Source organism: Giraffa tippelskirchi, chromosome 11, assembly GCF_054371585.1.
Source record: "Giraffa tippelskirchi isolate mGirTip1 chromosome 11, T2T-mGirTip1v1.2.pri, whole genome shotgun sequence".
Classification (NCBI taxonomy): domain Eukaryota; kingdom Metazoa; phylum Chordata; class Mammalia; order Artiodactyla; family Giraffidae; genus Giraffa; species Giraffa tippelskirchi.
The window spans coordinates 16,717,139-16,741,538 of NC_137285.1; the positions used below are offsets into that span (position 1 = coordinate 16,717,139).

Consider the following 24,400-nt stretch of genomic DNA (forward strand, 5'->3'; position numbering starts at 1 on the left):
TGAAAGGAATGGAATAAATGGAATAAACATGAAAGGGATAAATCATATCATAATCAAACTGCTTAAAACCAGTAATAAAGAGAAAAAGCTTAAAACCAACCAGAGAAAAAGACAAGTTACTTAACGAGAAACTAAGAGAACAAAGATTTCTCACAGTGAGGTTGGGGAGGTTCGGCAGGAAGGAAGCTAGAAGACAGTGGACAACATCTTTAAAGTACTGAAAGGAAAACAAAAACCTGTCAACCTAGAATTCTATAGCTAGCAAAAATATCTTTCAAAAAATGTCAAAAACGAAGGTGAGGGTTTCCTTGGTGGTTCAGTGGTTAAGAATCTTCCTGTCAATGCAAGGGACACAGGTTTGATCTCTGGTTCTGAAGGATTCCAAATGCCATGAGGCAGTTAAGCTCTTGCACCACAATTACTGAAGCCCATGCACCCTAGACCCCATGCTCCACAACAAAAGAAGGCACTGCAGTGAGAAGCCCATGCATTGCAACTAGAGAGTAGCCCTCAGCTTGCTGCAACTAGAGAAAGCCCATGGGCAGCAATGAAGACCCAGTGCAGCCAAAAATAAATAAAAACTTATTTTAAAAATGAAGTGAAATAAAGACCTTTTCAGACATACAAAAGCTAAAGGAATTTGCTACCTGTAAACCTATACTATAAGAAATGTTAAAGGAAATTTAGGCAGAAGATGACAACCAGAGTCTTAAGTTTACACAAAAGAGGACTAGAAATACGGTAAAACAAAAACCAGCAACTGCAGACTTACACACTTTAAATCAAGAGTTATCACTTAAAATCAACTTCTCAAATAATTATTTTCATCAACTAATTTAAAAGATTATAACTTTTCCCCAAAACTCAGCTTTTTGCCCAGCAACAATACAAGATTTATTAACTTAATAAGGCAAGACTACTATTTATCCAAAGTAGGAACATGGCTATTTGTACTACTTGTGAATCTCATCTGTGGGTATCCTAGAGGAAGAAATACCACCCTTAAGTTAGTAAACTCTAGAGCAGGAGTGAACAACTTTTTTTAAGAACCAGATAATAAATACTTTCGGTTTTGAAGGCCATTCAGTCTTTGTCACAGCTATTCAACTCTGCTCTCATACCACAAAGGCACCCACAGACAATATGTACACAAATAAGCATGATTGTGTGTCAATAAAACTTTACTTGCAGAAAACAGGAAGCATACTAAATTTGGCCCACTGGCTGTAGCTTGCCAACTTCCACTCTAAATGACAATTTGTGTGATCTCTCTCAAACACAGAAACAGAAAGCTAAAGAAAGGTGGAGTTAACTTCTTCAAAGCCTAAGCAGTGATCATTAAAAAAAAGCTCTCTGGCCTAGACTGAGGAACAGAAGCCCTGTTCCACTTTTTGACAGTTTAATTGCAAAGTTAATTGCAAAGTTTCCAAATAACACCACACCATTAAAAACTTCTTTAACTGCTCTACAGTAGTCTGAAATTCCAACCACTAATATTTCTATTACAATTTACCATTATGAGGCCTTTGCATCATTTTAACACATCAAATAGCAATCTTCTCTGAAGTTATAGTATAGGGAACTACCATCATTATGACTTTTTGATTTATTATTGAGTGAAATATAAACACAAAATGTAGAACCAACACTGCTGTGACTGCTGGAAGTACTGTAACAATCAGCGAACTGATCTGAGTTTAAGAATAGCAAGAAACATGTTTTACGTTTCTTTGAAATAAGTTGTAAAATGTATAAAAAAGCAAAAGGCCACACAATAGTATATATGAAGGTAATAAAATACATAAGACAAGCTTTGAATTCTCTCAATAAAATATCCATGTATTAATTAGATATTAGGAGCTACGGGGAATAAGGACTTATACCCTTAAAAATTACTGAGGACCCCAAAGGGCTTTTGTTTATGTGAGTTATACCTATATTCACCACATTAGAAATTAAAACATATCTTTAGTATGTATTTTAAAATAAAAGTACTGACTTTATACCATTGGTGCAAATGCTAACACAATGAAAAATGCCACAAGAGAGCTTAGTATTATTATGAAAATAATCTGAACTTGAGGAGCCCCATGGAGCCATAGACCCCAACTTGAGAACCACTGATCTAGGGGTTGGGTGGCAAGAGGAAGAATGGACAGACTGAAGCCTGAAAATCAGAGAGGTACCCACTTTGGGGAGGGCTTATATCTCCTTTAAGGAAAGTTACAAGAGGAATGAAGAAAAGAGAATTATTATGCAGCCTTGAAGAGAGAAAATACCCGCCGAGCTGTGAAAAAGGAAACTCATGTTTAGAGGTCTGACCATCTTCTGGGATCCACGGTCAGGATCCTACAACACAGGTTTCCACACATCCACCCCATTCTTTGGGAAGGCAGGTACCAAGCAAGACTGTCACCTTAAGTGACCCAAGCTCACATCTTGCCTTGCCTATCATCCCCATGGCTTACTAATTCAATTCAATGATTGACAGTTATGTAAAAGAGAAAAAGAGCATGCAATGACTAATGATTTTATGAAATCAAAGAGGATAATCCTGGGATGCCACCATCACGCTCTGTTGGGACGATCCCTTTCTTGAGTGTCTCTAGCTTTCAACTCTTGATTATTCAGCATAAGTCATGTAACCAAATCAGTAAAAGAATGTGAGGACAGAGACATGAAGCATGTTCACTGGGCCATGCTGGTGGACACAGAGCCCGTGTTGCTCCTCTACTCTACGGACTCATTCAGAGTAACATTCTCATCACATCATATGTCTGCATGCAATGACATGTGCACACTAAATTCTCTTCCACAAAGGGATTACATAGAGTCTTAAATTTCAATTCCAGGTGGTAGAATTCTCTCTTTCCCCAATAAGCAATGAAGCATCTTAAAAGCATGGCTTTTTGTATAAATTTGACTCTCCTGTTGGTCTGTACCTTGACTCAATCTTAGCTTTAAATGGCCAGTGAATTTCAATGCAAATACAATTGACAAGGTGGGGAAAAGGTGAAAGTTAAAGTTGCTCAGCCATGTCCAACTCTTTGCGACCCCAGGAACTGTAGCCTGCCAGTCTCCTCTGTCCATAGAATTCTCTAGGCAAGAATACTGGAGTGGGTTGCCATGCCCTCCTCCAAGGGATCTTTCCAACCCAGGAATCAAATGGGGGTCTGCTCCATAGCAGGAAGATTCTTTACCAGCTGAGCTACCAGGGAAGTCTAGGGAAAGGGTGAGTGGGAGAAAAAAATAAAGTCTAGGAAGATGGCTGCCTGCCCTGCCAAACTTCATCAATGGAGAGTGCCCATTTAACTGTGTTCTATCTAACTTGGCCTGGGGACAGAGGCCAAAGGAGGTAACTGCTCCCCTCCCAGGTGAGAGAGTGGCCAACTCTTAGAATTAAAGCAGTAATAGCCCCTTTGACCGGAGAAGGCAATGGTACCCCACTCCAGTACTCTTGCTTGGAAAATCCCATGGATGGAGGAGACTGGTAGGCTGCATTCCATGGGGTCGCTAAGAGTCAGACACGACTGAGTGACTTCACTTTCACTTTTCCCTTTCATGCACTGGAGAAGGCAATGGCACCCCACTCCGGTACTCTTGCCTGGAGAATCCCAGGGACGGTAGAGCCTGCTGGGCTGCCACCTATGGGGTCGCACAGAGTCGGACACGACTGAGGTGACTTAGCAGCAGTAGCAGCCCATTTGACTATTCCCTTTTATTGATAAAACAGCCTGCTGTGAAGCACACAAGCCGCCTGGGAGATCACTTTGGACGCAGCCGACTGAACGTAATTGATGCTTACGGTGGGTCTGAACTTGGGCCGGAACAATGAGAGAGGAAGGGGAGGGTGCTGCACCTGTGATCGCTTTCTCTCTCAGAAAACATATACTTCAGGACAAATTCAACAAAGCCATTCAGGCAACAGCCACCGGTGGTCCATAACCAGGTTTATGAGACATAATCAAGAGGAGGGGAGAGAAAAAACCCACAGCCTTTGAGCTGAACTGAAGCAAACCGATTTGGGGTTTGGATTCCTGCATGATGAGTTTACAAATAGCCGCTGGACCAAAGGCACTTGCCTGCCATCACTGTGAACAAGCCCAATTTTCCAAGGAATCTTCATCTGTGAGAACTGTATAGCCCCAGTTTCCAGACTTAGGAAAGTTCCTTTTTTTTCTTTTTTTTAAGAAGATGCTCTCAGGCAGTGATCTCATCTGACAAAATTAAGTCGTGACTTGCTGCTGTGCAGGCATCCAGCAGCCATTAGACACAGTACTTTCCAACCAGCAGCAAGGCAGGACTGAAAGACTAATCTCCCCACAGATAAACAATAGCAATGCAAACATACCCTCCTGCTTCCAAACAGGCAGGGTAAGACGCACAGCCACTGGATTCTTCCCAGTTCCAACAGAGTAGAGAGATAAATGTGTCCTTCTCCTCTGCTCCTGACTAATAGGATTTGAGGGACGACAGGTCAGTCCCCTGGGGAGAAAAAGCTAAAGACACAGCGCTAAGCACACAGTGGGGGCTCATCAAGTATGGATTAAATGACTGATGTCTCTTCCTTTCCGGAGAAGGCAATGGCACTCCACTCCAGTACTCTTGCCTGGAAACTCCCATGGATGGAGGAGCCTGGTAGGCTGCAGTCCATGGGGTCGCTAAGAGTTGGACATGACTGAGCGACTTCACTTTCACTTTCATGCATTGGAGAAGGAAATGGCACCCCACTCCAGTGTTCTTGCCTGGAGAATCTCAGGGATGAGGGAGCTTGGTGGGCTGCTGTCTATGGGGTCGCACAGAGTCGGACACGACTGAAGAGACTTAGCAGCAGCAGCAGCAGCTCCACCTTTCAGAGCTAGGGTGGTTCATAATTAGGGCGAGGGGGCATATTAATATACAAAGCATTAAATGTAATAGTGGCTGGATTTTAGGTGTCTTGTTTAGCAGCTAAGAAATGCTTTCTGGCAGTCTCTTTTTGCATTCACCCCACTCCAGAAAGCATATAAGCCTTCTTGCCATATATATTCATTTCATTCTTACCTCGTATTTTTTCCTTCTGTGATTTCCTTTCTCTCTGACTTTTCTTATTCTATCCTGTGATAGCGTTTTGTTATCTTCTCAAATTGTTTCCAATCCATTTTTGAAACAAGGCAGAGTATAAACAGATATTGTTAACTAATTTCTTTAAACAAAATATTGGCGGCATGTGGCATCATTTAATGAGTGTTTTCATAGAGAAAACAACAGAAACTAAGGTTGCAACTGATATCTGAACTTGGCTGAAGTCCTGGAAAAGCTAGGATGCTCAAGCAACTTCTACAAAGGAGTTACTCTGCATTCCCAGAATCCTGGAAACCCCTGTATCCTGGACCGGTGCATAAGGACCCTGGCACTCTCAGATCATGTTCCCAATTTGGTCCCCAAACCCAACAGTGGGAGATAACGTCTAAGAAGAAAATTACTTAAAAGAAAAAAAATATATATATGTATATATATATTATTTACACACATACACATTCTTTTAAACAGGGTAAATCATAAGCAACAAAAGTCCATGATCATCTGCAGAAGTAATCCTACTCTGAAAGATGCTTTAGAGATGCTCACGGACAGAGATGGGGACAGCATCCAAAAATGAATCAGAATGAATAAGATACCCACTTAGGTATGGAAAAAGGCACTGAACCCAATCAGCTGTATTGTGCCCTGCCCACAGAATAGGGTATCCTGACCAGCAGGCATGAGTGTGCCCATCTGCTTGGCAAGAACAGTATGTTACCATTAGAAATGTATGCACTTGATTGATACCAGCCATTAAACTCATTCAGCTCTCTATGCCCAGATCCACCAAGCAGCCTTCCAAGAGAAATGGGATTTATGACTAGGTTTCACTGAAGGGGAAAAGGGTGAACATTAGCCCCCCAGAGTATCCTGGTCAACTAGACAGATATATTTCCCTCTGCAAAGCTTGGAAGTTGGCATTTCATATGTAAAATTCTTATCAGTCTTGTTAGCCTAGGTCAGACCCTATGAGAAGGATCAATTGTGGAAAATGGCCAAACAAAGTCACATTTTGAGACTTGCAGAAAGAACCAAGGTCTAGATCCAGGGGCCACCCACTACCACAGATCTATCTCCTGAGAACCCTCTTCATGTGAGCAAACCAGTTTCTCAGAAAGAGCAGAGAAGCCAGGTCCCTTTTACAGAAACAATTTCTCATTCGTTAGAATCGTTTCCATCCAGAATCTACCAAATGAATAATAAGATTCAAAACAGAATCTACAGGTTGAGGGGGGAAAAAAGGAATATAAATGAGGTTAATCAAAACAAAAACAGAAATATGGTAGAAAGACTACTATAAGACTTTTTTTTTTATGACTATTGAAAACTAAATAGAAGACCCAGGTAAACAGACTTTGGTTAAACAGAAATTTAAGATATAGTGATGATGATTTTATAAAGAAGGAAATACAAAAATAAAGGTGGAACCTTCCAAGATCCTTAGGAAAGCTCAGTTGATCTAGTATACCAGTGCCAAAAAAGAAGCAGCCTACATAAGTCGACGTTCTGCCTATTAAGCATTTCTCTGGCTTGTTTTTTCCTCTCTTGGCACTTTTAAAAGTGAGCAACTATCCTCAGCTCCACACACAATCCTACCGTAAGCGCCTGGATCTCTTCTTCTGCTTCTGCTGTCGTCTCTTCCAGTTCCGTCTTGGCCTGGCGGAGCTGGCTCTCCAGGGCCGCCCGTGCCGCCTGCAGGGCTGTCAGCTGGGATTCACGCTCCTGCAGGGAGAGCTGCAGCTCTGTGAGCTGGCGTTTGAGCTCCAGTTTCTGCTCTTCATGCTCTAGACTGACCTGAGACACAGAGAGAGAGACTTGTTGACCTTACCTGAAGAGAAAGCCGAGACACAACCTGCATCTTAAATCTGGTCATGGAATCAAATTCTCAGCACTCAACTGAGAAGGAAAAAAAATGGAATAAAACAGCTCTGATTTCGGTCTCAAAAATCAACAGGAGTGAGAACACGTAAGAGTATATATAACATATATACAGAGCATCCCTTCCTTTTCTTTATTACAGTGCTTGAGAAAGCTTCTAAAAAAATCCACACAGCAAGAACCTCTTATGAAAATTATGATTATCATTAGAAAAATATTTAAAAGTGAACATAAATCAACAGAACTGGACATGGAATAACTGGTTCAAAATTGGCAAAGGAATACAACGAGACTATATATTGTCACCTTGCTTATTTAACTTACATGCAGAATACATCATGCGAAATATCAGGCTGGATGATTCACAAGCTGGAATCAAGACTGCCAGGAGAAATATCAACAACCTCAGATACACAGATGATACCACTCTTAATGCAGAAAGTGAAGAGGAACTAAAGAGCCTCTTGATTAAAGTGAAAGAGAAGAGTGAAAAGGCTGGTTTGAAACTCAACATTAGAAAATTAAGATTATGGCATCTAGTCCTATCACTTCAAGGCAAACAGAAGGGGAAAAAGTGGAAACAGTGACAGATATTCTTTTTTGGGGCCCCAAAATCACTGTGGACGATGACTGCAGCCATGAAATTAAAAGACGCTTGCTCCTTGGAAGGAAAACTATGACAAACATAGACAGCATATTAAAAAGCAAAGACATCACTTTGCTGACAAAAGTCCATATAGTCAAAGCTATGGTTTTTCCAGTAGTCATATATTGATGTGAGAGTTGGACCATAAAGAAGGCTGAGCACTGAAAAACTAATGCCTTCAAATTGTGGTGCTGGAGAAGATTTTTGAGAGTTCCTTGGACTGCAAGGAGATCAATTCCAGTCAATCCTAAAGAAAATCAACCTGGAATATTCACTGGAAGGATTGATGTTGAAGCTGAAGCTCCAATACTTTGGCCAACTAATGAGAAGAGCCAACTCACTGGAAAAGACCCTGATGTTGGGAAAGACTGAAGGCAAAAGGAGAAGAGAACAACAGAGGAAGAGATGGTTAGATAGCATCACCAATTCAATGGACATGATTTTGAGCAAACTCCAGGAGACAGTGTGAGACAGAGGAGCCTGGCGTGCTGCAGTTAATGGGGTTGCAAAGAGTTAGACACAACTTAGCGACTGAACAACAACAAAAAACATAAATAACATCTTGACGGTAACAAGGACATCTTTACAACGGGATTTCAAGTGGAACAACAGACTGCATTCTACTTATTTTAAATATTCTTGTTCTGATTTGTTCTCATCAGGTAACCTGAATTAAGGTCACACTGTGAACTAATCATTCCTCCCTCCGTCTACCCATCTATCTACTCAAACTTTCATCTACTCAAGAAATACTTACTTGGCAAATTCTGTATATAAAGAAATACAGAGATGAAACAGTCTCTGCCTTCAAGTTGGGGAGAAAACTAAAAACCAACCATTGCCAAAAATTGTGATCAAGTGCAATGGTCCAGACATGCAGAAATGTGGGAACACAGCAGAGTGGGAGAGAAGGTAATTGTGGATCTGTGTACTGAAGAATCCCAGGAGCCAAACAAGCAGATAAGAGGGGAAAGAAAACTCCACGCAGAGGAAGCAAGACATCCAAGGCATGGAGATGTGGAAGACCCTGGCACATCTGCTGACATAACCAACGTGATAAGCTGTTCTAAGGACCAGACCCTGTGCTGGACATGGGGACACCAAGCAAATAAGAGATACCTGCTGCTGTTTGAGAGCTCGCTATTTAATGAAGACAGCCAAGCGGTACACAGGGAATCAGCTAATCATGAAAGGCCATGGGGACCCAAAGCACACATCCCATCTAGGTCCAGGGGGTTGGAGAGGGCTCCTTGGGAAAGGTAACACCCAAGTCTCAGAGGTCATAGGCATGAAGAGGAGAAAGACTTACAAGAGATGTAGCCTAGAGAACCAACAGGATTTTGATGATACAGTCACCATGGGGAACAGTATGGCAGTTCCTTAAAAAGCTAAAAACAGAGCTACCATATGATCCCGCATCCCACTCCTCAGCATATATCCAGAGAAAACCATAATCTGAAAAGATACATGCAACCACTGCAGCACTGTTTACAATAGCCAGGACATGGAAGCAACCTAAATGTCCATCGACAGAGAAATGGATGAAGAAGATGTGGTACATATACACATTGGAATACTAGTCACCCATAAAAAGGAATGAAATAATGCCATCTGCAGCAACATGGAGGGACTTAAGATTGTCATACTGAGTGAAGTCAGACAGAGAAAGACAAATATCATATGATATCACTTACATGTGGAATCTAAAAAAAAAAAGGTACAAGTGAACTTATTTACAGAACTGAAACAGACTCACAGATGTAGAAAACAAACTTATGGTTAACGGGGGGGATGGGGGGAGGGATAAATTGTGAGACTGGGATTGACATACACACTACTATATGTAAAATAGGTAGCTAATAAGGGCCTACTGTAAAGCACAGGGAATTCTACTCAATACTCGGGGTAATGATGTATATGGGAAAAGAGCACAAAGGAGTTGATATATGTATAACTGACTCACTCTGTTGTACAGCAGAAACTAATACAACACTGTAAAGCCACTATAAAAATCATCCCATAAAAATTTTAAAAATAAATAAATAAAGCTAAACTCCAGACTCCCCTAGAGTACATACAGCCCTGAACCTCTCTGGAAGCATCCTAAATTTCTCACACCACCCCTTGCGGGACTAGCTATACAGATTCAAGAATAAAGCAACATGCCCTCCCTGGGCTAGACTAATGCCCAGTGGAACAACAGCTGCAGGGCAGACACAGAAGAGACACATTTGCGGGAAGGGAAAGCAAAAGACAGTTAGCCAATATTTCCACGCTCGGAGAAATCTGAGTTATTTACACTCACACTCCTAAGGCTGACGCTACAGGGAAGTGTGGTTAAAAATATAGCCTGGATAAGAAAAGTAAAACCACTGCCTAAGGCTTCTGGACAACCAAGAACAATGGTCCTCAAACTCCAGAAGCATAAGCATCACCCAGGGTGCTTGTTAAAAATGCAAATCCCTACTCCTCATCCCCTCACCCCTCAACTCAATTCAATTAAAAAAGCTGAGGGAGGAAGCTACCCAGGAATCTGCATTTCAACACAAAGGCCACGTGGTCTAATAAAGAGGGGTCCACACCTTGCCAACCCTGGTCCTTCAGAGAAGTGGCCTCACTTAATACTCCAGCACAAACGAAGACGACATTCTTAAATGTCAGAATTCCCTCAAAGTTTAGTCCTTAACTAAAGATGGTCTGCTTAACAGTCTTTGCCATAACAGAGATCATACACTCTTGGAAGAATTCCATCACAAATATCTGAGTCCCTCGTCACCACGCCCAGTTGGGATGTCCCACTTAGAACGACCTCCCTCCTGAGTTCCAGCTCTGCCTCTGCCAGTGTCTACTAAGCCCACCTGCTGGGCTGACAGCCCCCGAGATCAGGGGTGGGTCTATCTTGTCACCACTGTCCATAAGGCTACTAACTGGCAAATGGCAGGCATTTAATAAATACACAGTTGGTGATGTCAAGTCACAGTTTAAATCAACCTCAAAATATTCACAACTAAATGTGTGGGATTTCCCTTCCCAAACCTGGCTATCCTTCCCAGCTACTTTATCCCTCTGAAAAGAATCACCTTCCATCAAACAAACCTAAAGTTCAGATTTTTTGTTTAGTCTTCCACTGCCACGAAACCTCTGTCACTAAGCTGTACTATGTGCTAAACTCCGAGCAAGGATACGATCACGTGATCCTCCATGACCCAGGATAGAGGAATCTCTCTGCCCCCATTTGAAGGTGCACCAATTTACGTCATCCTTGTGTAACCTGATAAAGGAGCAACCAACCCTGAGGTTGTCAAACTCCTAAGAAGTGGAGGTGGAATTCTAACCTAGACCCCCATGGTCCCGACTGCACTCTTCACCACCATCCATGATGGCGCTCATGTATGTATTGATTTGAGCTTGACACCTAGCTGGCTGGGGTCTCTGGTGCTCCAACAAATACCCTTGGGAGGCCACCCTTCACTCTTACCTCCCTCAGCCTGGTCTCCAGCTCCAGCAGACGGTTCTTGTCACTGTGGTCTTGGTGGCTTATTTTTTCCAGCTGCTCCTCCAGCTTCCGGTTCTGGGCCTCCAATTTCCCAGCTTGCGTCTCCAGGTAAAACTTCTGTTGCCTGAGTTCTGAAATCATCTCTTCCTGGGCCTTCCTGGTGGGGGTGGTAGGAGGAGCCAAGCAAAATCACAGTCTCGTTAGAGGTGAACATGTCCCCCCTTGGAAGGACAGGCAGAAACAGAGAGAGAGGTGTGTCTCAGTTAAGTGAACCACACTTGCTCCCAGGTTAGTGCTGTCCAGACCTGGCCTCGTGTGCGTGACTCCAGCAGGGTGACCTGGGTCCCGCTTAGTCCCCACTGCTCAGAGTCCCTTGTTGATGAGATTAAGTATGGTCAAGGGATACTATCATTTCACTCTTTTGGTAGACCTTTTTATTTTTCTAGTCTGTACAGGAGAGCAGGAAGGGCCTCCTGAGTACAAGAGCACCCTAATGACTCACTGAGATGGGCCCTAGGGAAAAGGGGTCATAAGGACAAAGAATGATACCCCTTCCGCTTCTCTGTTAACCACAGGCTGCTCAGAAGCTGGAATGACTCAAAGATCAGACAGCAGCCTACCAAGTAGGTTTAAACTAAGATGGGAATGTTTAAGATCTCTAAAGGGACATATCTAAGGAGAGAAAAATCCTGGAGATTGTAATTCTTTGGGGGAAAAGATTAAGATCAAAGTGCTCCTGGATCACAGGAAAGTACCTGCTGAACCCCCCAAAACTCAGCCCCCAGGGCCCAGCTTCACAACAGAAACTAGATGGCCCAGCTGGGCACACTGGAGATCACCTCCGACTGACTACAGGAGGCAAGTCTGGGGAACAAGGATGGCAGCTCTCCAGAAGCCAGCTATAAATAGCCTCGTTAGAGAGAGCAAAACACTCTGTGATGGGATGGGAATCTGAAGCATTTGAAAAAACCCAGCTCAAAAGAGAGGACAGGGTAGAGCAAGACCACTTCAGAGGGAGCAAAACTTCCTAAATATACAGAGGTTGGGCCCCAGAATGGGTTAAATCCACTTCGGCTCCACCACACAGGAGAGCGGAGTTTGTGCCCCAGGAGGGAGGACCAGAGTGGAATCAGGCACGCAGCTAGAACCTGAACACTTACATGTTCCTCTGCGTAAAGAGACTGCTGTTGGCCGCAAGTTTATTGGCTTCCGACAATTCCACTATCCTCTGTTCCAGGGATCTAATCTTGGAATCCATGGCGTTGATCATCTGAAACACAAGGGATCTTTTGGAACCTGGCACACAGATGGTGCCACTGGAGTGAGAATGATGCAGGCCACGTGGGCCAAGGAGAAGGATCATCTGAAAGGCAGCACCATCAGACCAGAGACTCAACTAGCCTGTACCCTGAGGGGCATACATCTCACAGCCCCAGCGATGGCACTCATTCATTTTATCAACGGACACTGCACATCCCCCCAGTAGCTGAGGGACCTGCAGGAAACACACGCAGGAGGACCTGTTGAGGAATCTGGCATTCTCTGAGTCAACAGGCCTCGTTAAATCCCTGTGTCGTCCACATGTGACCTGAGCCTGCAGAAGTCTCTAAACCTTGCTTCTGCAAGTTCCTGTTCTTATCACCCACGGGCTTGTCGTTCTCTGAGTGATTCCTTCTCACCCAGCCCTTACTGTCCTAGATTCTCTACATCAAAGCTTCCCCAACTTAGTGAATCATAAGAATTAGCCAGGATGGGAAGTGGGGAAGGGTGGGGGGACTTGCTGGTTAAAAATATCACTTCCCAGGACCCTCCATTAGAGATTCTGATGTGAAAAATCTCAGTAGGGTCTGAGATAATAAGTAGATTAACAAGCACAACAGGGGAATCTTTTAAGTTGCAGGTTTCTGAAACATCTGCCTACAGGGATTAGAAAGGAAATAAGATGCCTGGCGGAGGCCAAGGGCCACCAGGCTTGTTATTGGCGGGACGTTTTAAAAGTCATGGTTCTAGTTGATGCAGGTCAGTGTGAGTTTTTAAAGGGTGTGAAAAGAAAAACTGGCCACAAGCCACCACCGCCACGTTTTACCAGAGGAAGGGCTTGCAGACAGAGCTTTCTGTTAGTGACAGACTCCACGGGATAAAATAAACCAAATGGACTCTTCTCCAGCCCATGATTTCTGGCATGGTTCACAAACCCTCCCATGAAAACCAGCTTTGCGATTCCGTCTACCTACCGCCTTCTGCTCGCTGAGAATTTTGCCTTTCTCATGGGCCTCCTCTTCGTGTCTTTGCATCAGGTTCTCCAGTGTCTCCTTGTCGGCTAGGTCTTTCTTTATCTGATTGTCCAACACCTGAGGGGAAACAAAATAAGTTAGTGTCCTGAGCCCAGCAGACTAACAAGAGGTACTGGAGAAAAGTAGGAAAGGCGAGGAAAAGCACTGGAGAAGCTACGCTTCCCCAACTCCGGGGCAGAGAGAGGGGGCAGAGATCTATCAGCTGGGATGAGGTTAAGAAGTCACGTGTGATCATCAAATGGCAAGTAGCTGGAGGACCTGAACTAAGAATTTATTTTAAAATTAGCAGCCAAAAAGACCAGAGAGGGATAGTCAGAGTGCAAGTGGACACCAGAAGGAGGGCGGGGGGAGATCTCTCCAGAGATCTTATGATTCACAGCTAGGACCTAAGGGCAATGTTACAGTAGTCAACGTGCCAGCAGTTTTCAGAACAATGCCTGCTCTTAATTTGTACAGAAATAATCTCGTTAGCTCCAGACTGGGAGTGAGGGACAGAAAGCTGAAGGCTGAAGGCTGAGGAAACCTGTGTGACCAAGGAAAGCTGACGTTCAGAAACAACCAGGGAAAAGAGGATTCTGCCCACTGATAAAGTAGGAGGGGAGTCAACAGACTGAAGAGACAGCATAAAGAGGGGGAAAAAAAACCTCTTTCCTCTGATCTTTCCTCTGTTCCAGCTGAGGGTAAAAAGAAAAAAAAAAAAAGTCACTGGAAAGAGAAACCTTTCCCAGGGGAAGAGAAATCATGTGTTCTCAGTGCTGAGAATGCCACTGTAAGCACCTAGTGTTCCCAAGAGGAAAAAATAAAATAGTAATGGTGTCACCATCCACCAGCTTGATCTAATGTTCTGCAAGGGACACACAGAGCACCACCAGTTGCCAAAACAACCAGTGAAAATGAGAGGAAGAAAGGAAGGCGACATCATGACTTGCCAAGCCTTTGACCCTGTGTTTCTCATCACTGAGCTTCTCTGAATGACACCACATCTGATACTGGGAAGAAAGCCCAAAGAATTGGGGTCACAGATGGGAGCTGAATTCTGCCTCTCCCACACTGTCTATTGTGAAGGGCCCTTCACAGCTCATGGGGACATTGTCCCTGAAAAGAGCCAGTGAGCAGGGAGGGGGTCTGTGTGATAAAGAAAGAAAAGGACAATTTCAAAGAGGGTTTTAAATGAGAACTGACTGATGAAAAAAACAGAGTGAAAGTTGGTAGAAAAGAATAAGAGGTGGAGGACGAGGTCATGGGAGGAGGGATGAACCTCAAGAGGATAAGCAGCCCCTTCTCTTGGATATCAGGATGCGATTCTAAAATTACAAATAAGTAAAGGACCAAATCTGGGGTATGATCACAATTATTACCAAAATGGCCTTACAGGGGATAAAACAGGGCCACAGAGCAGAGCTGACTAAAAAGAAATGGTTTCATAAAGCCAGGAGGGAAGAAAGAAGAAAACAAATCTCTCCCTAACATTCTCTAGGATCTATAAAGCCAAGTTCTTGCCACCTAGAAGGTAGCAGAGAACACATAATGCCTACACAAGGAGTCTTTTGCTTATGAGGTAAAAAACAATGAAGCCCATTTTCAGAATGACTCTCTTCAAAATAAGACCTCCCCAAGGACTTCCCTGGTGGTCCAGTGGTTAAGACTCCATGCTCCCAATGCAGGGTGCCCAGATTTGATCTCTGGTCAGGGAACTAGATCCCACATGCCGCAACTAAGAGTTTGCATGCCTCAACTTAAAAGATCCCGTGTGCCACAACTAAGATCCTGTGCAGTCAAATAAATAAATAAAAATAAATATTAAAAAAATAAATAAGACATCCATTTTGGCAGCAATGAATACCAACACAAAGAAGTATGAGCCAGAAGTGACAAGCCTTTATCAAGATGGCACACATCCTGGCTTTGATTGGGTTAAACTGGCAGGAGGATGAACAAGATGATGCATGAGAGGGAAGCAAGGAATTTGTTTGAAATCAGAGATTCCACTGTAGACATTTATATCAATTTAAGATAAAACATGGCTTTCTGATAGGAAAGTCAATATACTCACCCAAAATACAGAACGAATTTTGCAAAGGTTATTTTCATCATGCAAAGGTGCCAGTGGACAATTGTAAACATTCTCATAATTTTCTGAAAGTTAGTTTATTTCAAAGATAAAAGTCTAGAAGCCAGTAAGAACTAAAACCAAAAATTGGCAGATAAAGTTGAAAATGTATGAAAGCAGGCATTCACACTAAAACTAAGGTCCATTCTAGGTTCTTTCCTTCTATTTCTTTCAATGAAAAATAACCAAAAGTAACCCCAGGGGTGAAAGAGAAGATGCCAGAATAGTGATGGTGAGGATGCTATGTGAGTATGTATACTTGTTGTTCCCCAAAATAGGAACAGCTAACTCTTTGAGGATACCAACCAAACCAGTAATACAATCATCACAAAAATTAAAAGACTCCTTCAATGTCTGACTTGGACGGGAAAATAACAGTATTTGAGATGTAATGACCAATCAATGTCTGATTCTCAAGAACATAAGACATAATTAAAGGCTTGGGCCAAAATCACAATGAAAATATGGTGTGATGGTCACTTCTGGTCACTGAACTTACTACTAAAAATTGAAATGAAATAATAATGTCAATAAGCAAAATAATTTAATTCACTATTTGATATAGTGGGCTGGATTACTTAAACCAGCTCTTCTACGAAAAATGATTTAAAATGCTAGATAGAATATGAAAAACATTTTCCAAAAGTACCTAAAAAGTCTCAAGAGAGTAAGAAATTACAGACTAAAATCCAAGTGAAAGCAGAAACCCAGAGAGGTAAGAAATGCAGAAAGCTGTTTTGAACCTGAGGCATTTGCTGAAACAAACTTGAGCTTCATTTTTAATCGCCTCAAAGGGTAAGGAAATAGAGAAGTCAAAGCCCAGGAATGACCCCAAAGTGGGCACCCATTTTCATTCAAGGCCTCAAAGAATCCCCATTATTAATTTTCCAAGGAAAATGAGCGGCTAACCAGGCACACAAAAAGACAGACACCATGAAAAAGAACCAGGAGAAACAACAGCAGAAACAGACCTTCAGATACTTTGGATACTGGAATCATCAGCTAGAGATGGAAAAATAACTATGCTCATGAGTTTAAAGAAGCAGAAGATAAGCTTCAAATGAATGCAGGGAATAAAAAGTTCTTGTCCTAAATAATCTAGTAAACTTGAGAAAGAACCAAACAGACTGACAAGAAACCAATAAATACACTAACTGAAATTTAAAACTCAATGGATGGGTTTAGCAGCAGATTAGACAGGGAAGGATTAGTACACTGGAAAATCAATTAGAGCTTAACCAGAATGCAGCACCAAAAGACAAGTGGTAACCTAACACATGCCTAATCATATTCTCATAAGGGAAGGAAAGAGAGAAGAGGAAGAGGCAATATTTGAGACACAATGACCAATAATTTTCCAGAATTTTTTTTAATATATTCAAAAGTCCAGTATATCTCAAGAAGGATAAATAAATAACTCCACATCTGTCTAAATGTAAAGTTTTATCACAGTAAAACTTCAGAAAATTAAAGACAAAACAAAGTTTTAAAAGAAAAAAGAATGATTGCTTTCAAAGAAAGCAACATTTAGGCTGACAGTTGACTGTCAACTGCAATAATAAAAGCCAAACACATCAATGGAATGATATTTTCAAAAAGTATCATAAGAAATAACTGCCAACCTAGAAATCTATGCCCTGTCAAAACATCTTTCAAGAACTAGGAAGAAACAGAGACATTTTCAGACACACAAAACATAGAGGCTGGCACCAGCATTATCTCCACTAAAGAAAGTCCTCAAGGATACACTTTATATAAAAGACAAAGATCTAGGTCTAAGATGCAAGAAGGAAATTAAAAGCCAAGAAATGATGACTCTGTCTAAATCTAAATTATCATGGACTGAGTGACAGTGGGTCAAAAAATATTTTAAAGATTTATTATTTTTATATTTCTAAGATTTATTAAAGATATTATTTTAAAATATTTAAAAGTATTCTAAATATTTTAATATATTAAAGATATCTTTAAATATTTACAGATACACGATGACCAATTTTTTGAAATAAACTATTTTTGAACTTCTGATATCCAACTCCCTCGATGGATAAAACCCCCCATCATGGCCTGAGGACAGCATTTACCCCAGACAGTCCTTTGTTCTAGCAAGAAGTGGCCCAAAGCACCTGGGAAGAGAGAGGAGCTACGTGGTGCTGTAGGAGGAAGGGCAGAGAAAACTAGAAAGTGTCTTTACTTTAATTTTTTCTTCATAGTGCTGTTCTTTCTGTTTCAGGTGCACCTCCAGATGCTGGGCTGAGACCTGGGCTTCTCTGTGCTTCTCCTCCAGTTCCTAGACAAAAAAGAGGAGACGGTCAGGTATGTGAAGGAAGGACAGAGCCAATGCATGTCAGACATTCAGAGGAAACACGGCTTTGGCACAGGGACCAGAGACAACAGGCATGTGTTTCCTCACAACGAGCCCCTAAGGCTCTTGGGAAGGAAGCCACCACTGAGCCTTGGCCCTGGGGTTTCCAAGTCCAAGTATTCACACACACACACACAGCTGGTGGGCTGGGACCAGAAACCCATCAGTGTGAGGGTCAAAGGCAGCTCTTCATCTCTGCTCAGAGAAATGAGAGTAACGAGGCAACACAATTTCAAAATTCCATACAGTGCAAAGCCCCTGACCACTGTCTTGAGCCTCAGGCAATTTTTGCTCCGGTGACAGCCTTAAACGAGAAAAGTAATGGCAATTTACTTTGTTTATTTTAATGATAAAAAAAAATTTTATATTTTCCTCATTAACAAAATGATTGCACAGGAACCCTAGCTAAGAAGGAAAACTAATATAACAATTCAAACACTTGAGTTTTGAATGATTATTTTAACTGACTGGTAATATGGAGAATGTGACTATCTAGAGATGTTCATATGATATCATGTGATGATGTAACACTAATGGGAAGAAGGCAGAACATAAAATTGACTAAAAATGACATAAATATGTGTACACATATGTGGAAGATAGGAAGAGAATTTGGAGTAATATAAATAGCTCAAATGTAAAGTCCTCTTCATTCTCTTATTAAGATTTCTGCTTTTAAACAAAATTCATTTGGAAATTATACCAATTCATTTGCAACATATTATAAACTGATCATATAAAAGGCAGCATTCAACTTACTGAAATAGTCTCTGAATGAAACTATCTGCATCTACATTAATTCTTATGAATCTGGACCCATTAGTTAATTACTAATATCAAAAGTTATTACTCCAAGTTTTCATCTCTTCACACTATCTTGAAGATTTTCTTTGAAATGGAAATAATTATGAGAATTTGAAGAACGAGGAAATTATACAGGATATGACCATAAAATGGAGAAAAAAATACTTTCAGATTCACATACACATGAAATGGTACTGATTAAGCTTTTGAAATTCTGAAGTCTGCAAGCACTGACTTTGACTTGGGGACCAGTAAAGTATAATGTTAAGACCAGGTGCACAAGATCTATTGCAATCTAACAGATGTCATCTTGAAAAGTTGAATGTAAATAGGATGTTAAGTAATAAAAACATACTTTAAGGGCTTTACGTATATTAAAGGATCCCCAGAAATGAGGTCTTTTTATTAAAGCAAAAGATTCTGCTATAATGAGAACCCCAATTATCTGTTTTGAAAGTTCTTATCAGAATAGCAAATACTTTAATGCAAATAACATTTGAGATGACTTTCCGAGCATCATCATTACGTAACAGTATTAAGGACCCCTCTTTGCTCCTGTTCCAGATACTTTATTTACAGCCTAAGCACCAGGTTCTTTAACAAAAGGTACTTTCTGATAAATGAAGTCACAACCACAAAGGTACTAGGATAGGTAATAAGACACACTTGGAAAAAGAAATCTGCTACTTTTCCTTTACGTTAGAAATCACTTGATAACTGTCTTAGTTTCAGTCCTCCTAAGATGGCACAGAAATGAAAATCAAACTGAAAACAGGTTGAAAACTCAGACATCTGAGATTCACAACATTGAGACCAAATTTCTGATCCATCTATGAATGGGACTTTGCAACATATAATCCAGGAATGCAGAACTCTACACTCCGACGTTTTAATTGCAGATGAACCTTTGGAAAAGCGGACATTCTAAAATCTGACTTCTTGGCATTTTGGCATTTTTTGTTGTTGTTGTCATTTTTTAAAACGTTATCTTTTCTACATGTGTTGGATCAGACTCTTCCATCCTGTTATGCAAACACTGCTGTTCACTGCTCTGTTTCCAGCTCCTAGAATAGTGCCTGGCACATAGTAGAAGCTCATTAAATATTTGTTGAATGAATGAATGAACACATCACCATTAAACAGAGAAACACTTTGCAACCACAAGAGACTTAACCACGTCGTTCACACCAAGCAAGAGGTGGCAGTGGTGGAATCTCGGTGGGAATTCATTGGACTCACGGTAAAATTCACACACTTGACAATTGCCAAGAGAAACTTGGATGACGGAACGAGAGAACAGAGAGAGTAGACTAATAGTCACATCTGCCTTTGTGTGTAGACGGATCTATGAAGACTGTGTGTCAAAGCAAAACAATTTAACTGATTTCTCTTTTCATCTATTTGTTCAAAAATACCCATATGCTCATGAATACACACAGAGATGTAAAGATTTGAAGCGTCAGGGTTTTATTGGTTTTTATTTGGTATTTAGAATAGGCCTATAAGTCAGTCATTCTGGAGTTCATATAGTTGCTGGTGACTCATTTCCCAGAAGTGATGCAGAGAGAGAAAGACAGAGAGAGGGAGGCGGGAAGCACCCTGCTTACCACCTTGCCTTTTTATGGTGGAGAGGAATGGTCGACTATTCCAGAGTCTCTCCCAGGGGCAGGGAAGGAAGCGGCTATGAACAGACTCTCCAAAGTGGCATCAAATTCTTGATTTGGGGACTGAAATTCAAGGAGAGTCCTTTAAAGGTTCACCTGCCTTCCACCCTGGTGGGAGCAAAACTTCCAACACGTTGGCAAGTACCACCCAAGCCTTCCTTGATCAAGTTAATTTGATCAGAGCCAAAAACAGAATCACTGTGATTATAAACCTAAAAAAAAAAGATCTGCTACATTTAAGGAAAGTGAAAATAATAATAAGAATAATAACCAACTGTAGCAGAGAAAGTGAGTGGGTGAACATGGATCTATGACAAATACTACTCGGAGAAAAACAATTCTGCGTGACTTCTTTCCTCTGCAAAAGCGAGGATCTGAGTGTTAGTCTTAAAGCCCTGAATCCCTACCCCCTTTCTTTTAAAATGAGCATTTGCAATGTTAACAGCCATACAAAACTCTGCTGATAGGAGTACGTAAATCCTCCTGTAAAAATTTATTGGAGATGACAGCGTGTGCACGTTCGTATTTCTAAAGGTCAGGCAGTAGCAAACAGAGCGAGAAAAAAAAACATACTGATGGATCTGTTACCAGTGCTGAAAAGCCCAACCTATAAGGTTACTCATGCTAGTCTCTGACGTGTCATCCGCTAAGACCACTTCCTCTTAATTCACCTGCTCGGCGACAACCTCCCCTTTGACGGTGGTTGGTTCTTCTTTTTGACCCCCTTCCCTCTGTAACCTGTTATCTTTGAACTTGCCAACTTTGGTTCCTGCTCACCAGAATTTTATCAGCCATCTGCTGGATCTGTTGGGACTTTGTCTGGATGTCATCCTTCAGTCTGTTTTCTCTACGCTCCATGGTCTCTAGCCTCTTTACCTTGTTCTCCAGAGAGTGGCGGCGTTCCTGTAGATCGTGAATCAATCAGAGAGTTTTAATGGGGTGACGGCTGCGGGCGCAACGCCTGCGCCGAGGGAGGGGGCCCTCGGGAAGCGGACGCTCGCGGCAGGGAAGAGAGGTCTCAGGCACCCAGAGCCACGGCGAGGAAGACACGGTTCTGGAATCCGAGTAGTACTCGCTTGTGTAGGTTACAAGAGTGCATTCATTCATTCAAATATTTACCAAGCACCTACTATCTGCAAAGTAGCACACTAGGCATCTCGGAAAATACCCAGAGGAAGTCGACAGAATGCCTGCCCTTGGAAGAGGTAAGAGAAAGACAAGTAAACATAAAATGGGTGAAAAGGGGCAGAGCCATGAAGCACACAGGTATGGAGCACTGAGGGAGGTTGCAGGCAGGAAAGAGGGCTTTGAACTGAGCAGGTGAGGGGAGGAGTCAAGGAGATGTGAGCTGTGGAGGGGGCCGATGCAGCAGGCTGGAGGGGAGAGGTCCGGAGGGGAGAGGGGAGGCCTTTCAAATAAAGACGGGCGCAGCAGCAACAGCACAGAGGTGGCCAGCTTGGGCCCCAGGTAGAGCATAGAGGGGCTGCTGCACAAGGTGAGTTTGGAGGAAGCAGGAGAACATGGGAAGGGGAGCATGTGTGGGTCAAATGGCTGATAGTCTCATGTATCTAAGACATAGGGAAGCACTAATGGGTTTGGGATGGTACAAAGGGTGGCGATGAGCCTGGAGCTGGAGGTCCACAAGTCTGATATTTCTGAGTTAGCTGGGAGGAAAGCGAGACTGGAAGCAGAAAGCTGAGAAATGACTACATTAGCTCAGCTAGGAGGAAGAGCATCCGCACTATGAGGAGGCTGCAGAAATGGCCAGCAGGGGGAGATCTTGTGAGGGGGACAATGTGGGTGTACTGACAGGGCTGAAGAATTTGTGGAATGGCAGGGCCCAGGGAGAAGCAGATGATGTCAAGGTTCCAAGCCTGGGGTGACCACATGGATGACGATATGGCCCTGACTGGCATGAGGAGATTGAGAAGATGACCCAGCTTGTTGGGAAGATAGTGAGTTCATTCTAGGTTAGAGGCATTGTTCAGACACCCAGGCAAGATGTCAGGGGAGCAGTGGGAAACACTGCCTGGATCGTGGGTGAGGGTGGCCCCAGAGAGTCATGGACAAGTAGGTCACCACCAGCACGGTGATAAGGAGAAGCAGAAAGCCCAGGAAAGGGGGATAGTTAAGTCAACTATGGCACAGCTGTTCCATGGAACTGTCACCCAGGCATGGGGGAAGCTGGAGGGGAGTAAAGGGAAATGTCTCTTCTGATTCTAGATTCTTCAGTTCTGTGCTTTTTTTTTTTTTTTTTACAATGAGAAGACACTCATGTGTTTCCTGCCTAATTATATAATTGGTTTCAACAACAACAACAACAACAAAGAATTGAAGGGAGAGAAGAGGCCCCAAAATACATCCGGGAGTTATCGACACACACAGGTCACAGCTGAAGCCTCAAAATTTACTATGTTATTATCACTGCTGGGAGGAAAAGTCAAGGAAAAGCAAGGGTACAGAGGGAAGGAAGAGAAGACCTCAGGGACGGCGTCACGGTTCACCTAGATAAACATGAGTCCACCCACACAAGTGAGTGGGTCAGAGGAAAACAAACAGGAAGGAAAGGTTTTTATCCAAAACATCTTTCTACTGGCAGCTTCTGTGACAAATGCTTCTCCCCTTTGGGGAAAATGTTCCCAAGCCTCTCGGGTTCAGAGGAATGGGTGGAAAGGAAAAGTGGTTTGAACAAAGGCGAGCAGAGAGAAGGTGGTGCCTCCATTTCGTCCCCACACAGCCAGAGGCCAGGCACTGCAGGACATGGGGGCTGGAGGTCCCCTGCTCACCTCGGCCTCCACCAGCTTCTTCTTGATGCCCTCGGAGGAGTCCTCGCGATTGTGCAGCTTCTCCAGCTCACGCTCGGCCCGCTCCTTCGCCTGACGGATGTTCTGTAGCAGCTCAGTAGCCTCCGTGCTGGCTTTCACGGCCTGAAAGGAGAAGAAACAGGTGGGGGGACGGGGGGGGACGGGTGAGATGGCCCAGTTTAGACACAGAAAAAGATGAGGATCATCTCCTAAACAGGAAAAAAAATTGGGTCACACTGAATGGATATTTTTATCCATTCTTCAAAAAACAAACAAACTTTTCATTTTATTCTGTATTTCATCTATTCTAAGGTGCACTTATATTTTTTAACATCACTAAATTTGGAATGATGAATCCTACAATTAAAACTGACAGTGTTTTGTTCTTTTTTTTTATTTCCTGGGGTACAGAAGATAATGGAGTACTGGACAAACTTTAGCATCTTAGATTCAATATTTTGGAATAAATGCAAACAAAAAGTCTTGGATTTATCTGCCCAAGTATTAATGTATTTACCTCAGAGCATTAATTTTCTCCTTATATAATCGTCTCATTTGCCAACTTCTTTATGGGGAATCTCTACTATTAACTTGTATAACAATACAACATAAAAGCTGTAATTTAAACCTTTAATAATGAGAAATATCTATCAGAGGGCACAACCACCATAGCATTTGTAGTGACTCAAAATTCATGTTAGGGAAGTCTTTTTTTTTTTTTAATTAACCTTTTGAAGTTAATTTTTATTTGTGTCTTAACTATACTGCAGCTCTTTGAGCATCATGATAAAGACCAGACTGTAAACCACCAACCTCACATTCATTCACTTTAAATTATCATTTGAAAAAGTGAAAATGGCAAGGAAACTCTAGCTTGGGAGACCTGTATGCCAGCCAGTGTGGGAGCTGCTCCCCACATGTGCCCAGTGGGCACTGGAAATGTGGCTGGTGTGACTAGGAAACCAATTTTAAAATTTATTAAAGTTTAATTCATTTAAAAACTGAATCATTGTAAATGTTTTATTATCAATACATGCTGTGATGACATTTTGTATACACTGCATCGTGAAAACTGTATCATTCAAAGAGTTTTCACCTTTTTATAATGTGACCACTAGAAAACTTAGAATTACATCTGTGGCTGAGATGTATAGGTTGCTCCCCTCTTCTACAGGGGGGGCAGAGTCCTAGAAGATATGAGTCCTCACACAAACTTCTAGCTGAGAGAGGCGTTCAGAAGTGAGCTCAAGAATAGGCAGGAAGGAGTCAGATGAA

General features: G+C 42.2%; 1 protein-coding gene across 36 annotated transcripts in view; it reads right to left on the minus strand.

The window, feature by feature from the left end:
• The window catches only part of CIT (citron rho-interacting serine/threonine kinase), a 166,935-nt gene that overhangs the window by 44,726 nt on the left and 97,809 nt on the right, over positions 1-24,400 (minus strand). For 28 of the 36 annotated variants that reach the window (XR_014068484.1, XR_014068485.1, XM_081539819.1 and 25 more), the window contains 7 exons: positions 23,108-23,248; positions 21,099-21,224; positions 17,683-17,778; positions 13,319-13,435; positions 12,245-12,354; positions 11,067-11,241; positions 6,661-6,858 (listed from right to left, as the gene is read on the minus strand). Coding sequence is in view for 34 of the 36 variants with exons in the window: in XM_081539819.1 (XP_081395945.1) it covers positions 6,661-6,858; positions 11,067-11,241; positions 12,245-12,354; positions 13,319-13,435; positions 17,683-17,778; positions 21,099-21,224; positions 23,108-23,248 (963 nt within the window). In the remaining 2 variants the exon portion in view is untranslated. The remainder of the gene's footprint in view (positions 1-6,660; positions 6,859-11,066; positions 11,242-12,244; positions 12,355-13,318; positions 13,436-17,682; positions 17,779-21,098; positions 21,225-23,107; positions 23,249-24,400) is intronic. The other 8 variants (XM_081539829.1, XM_081539825.1, XM_081539841.1 and 5 more) reach the window with 1 other exon arrangement.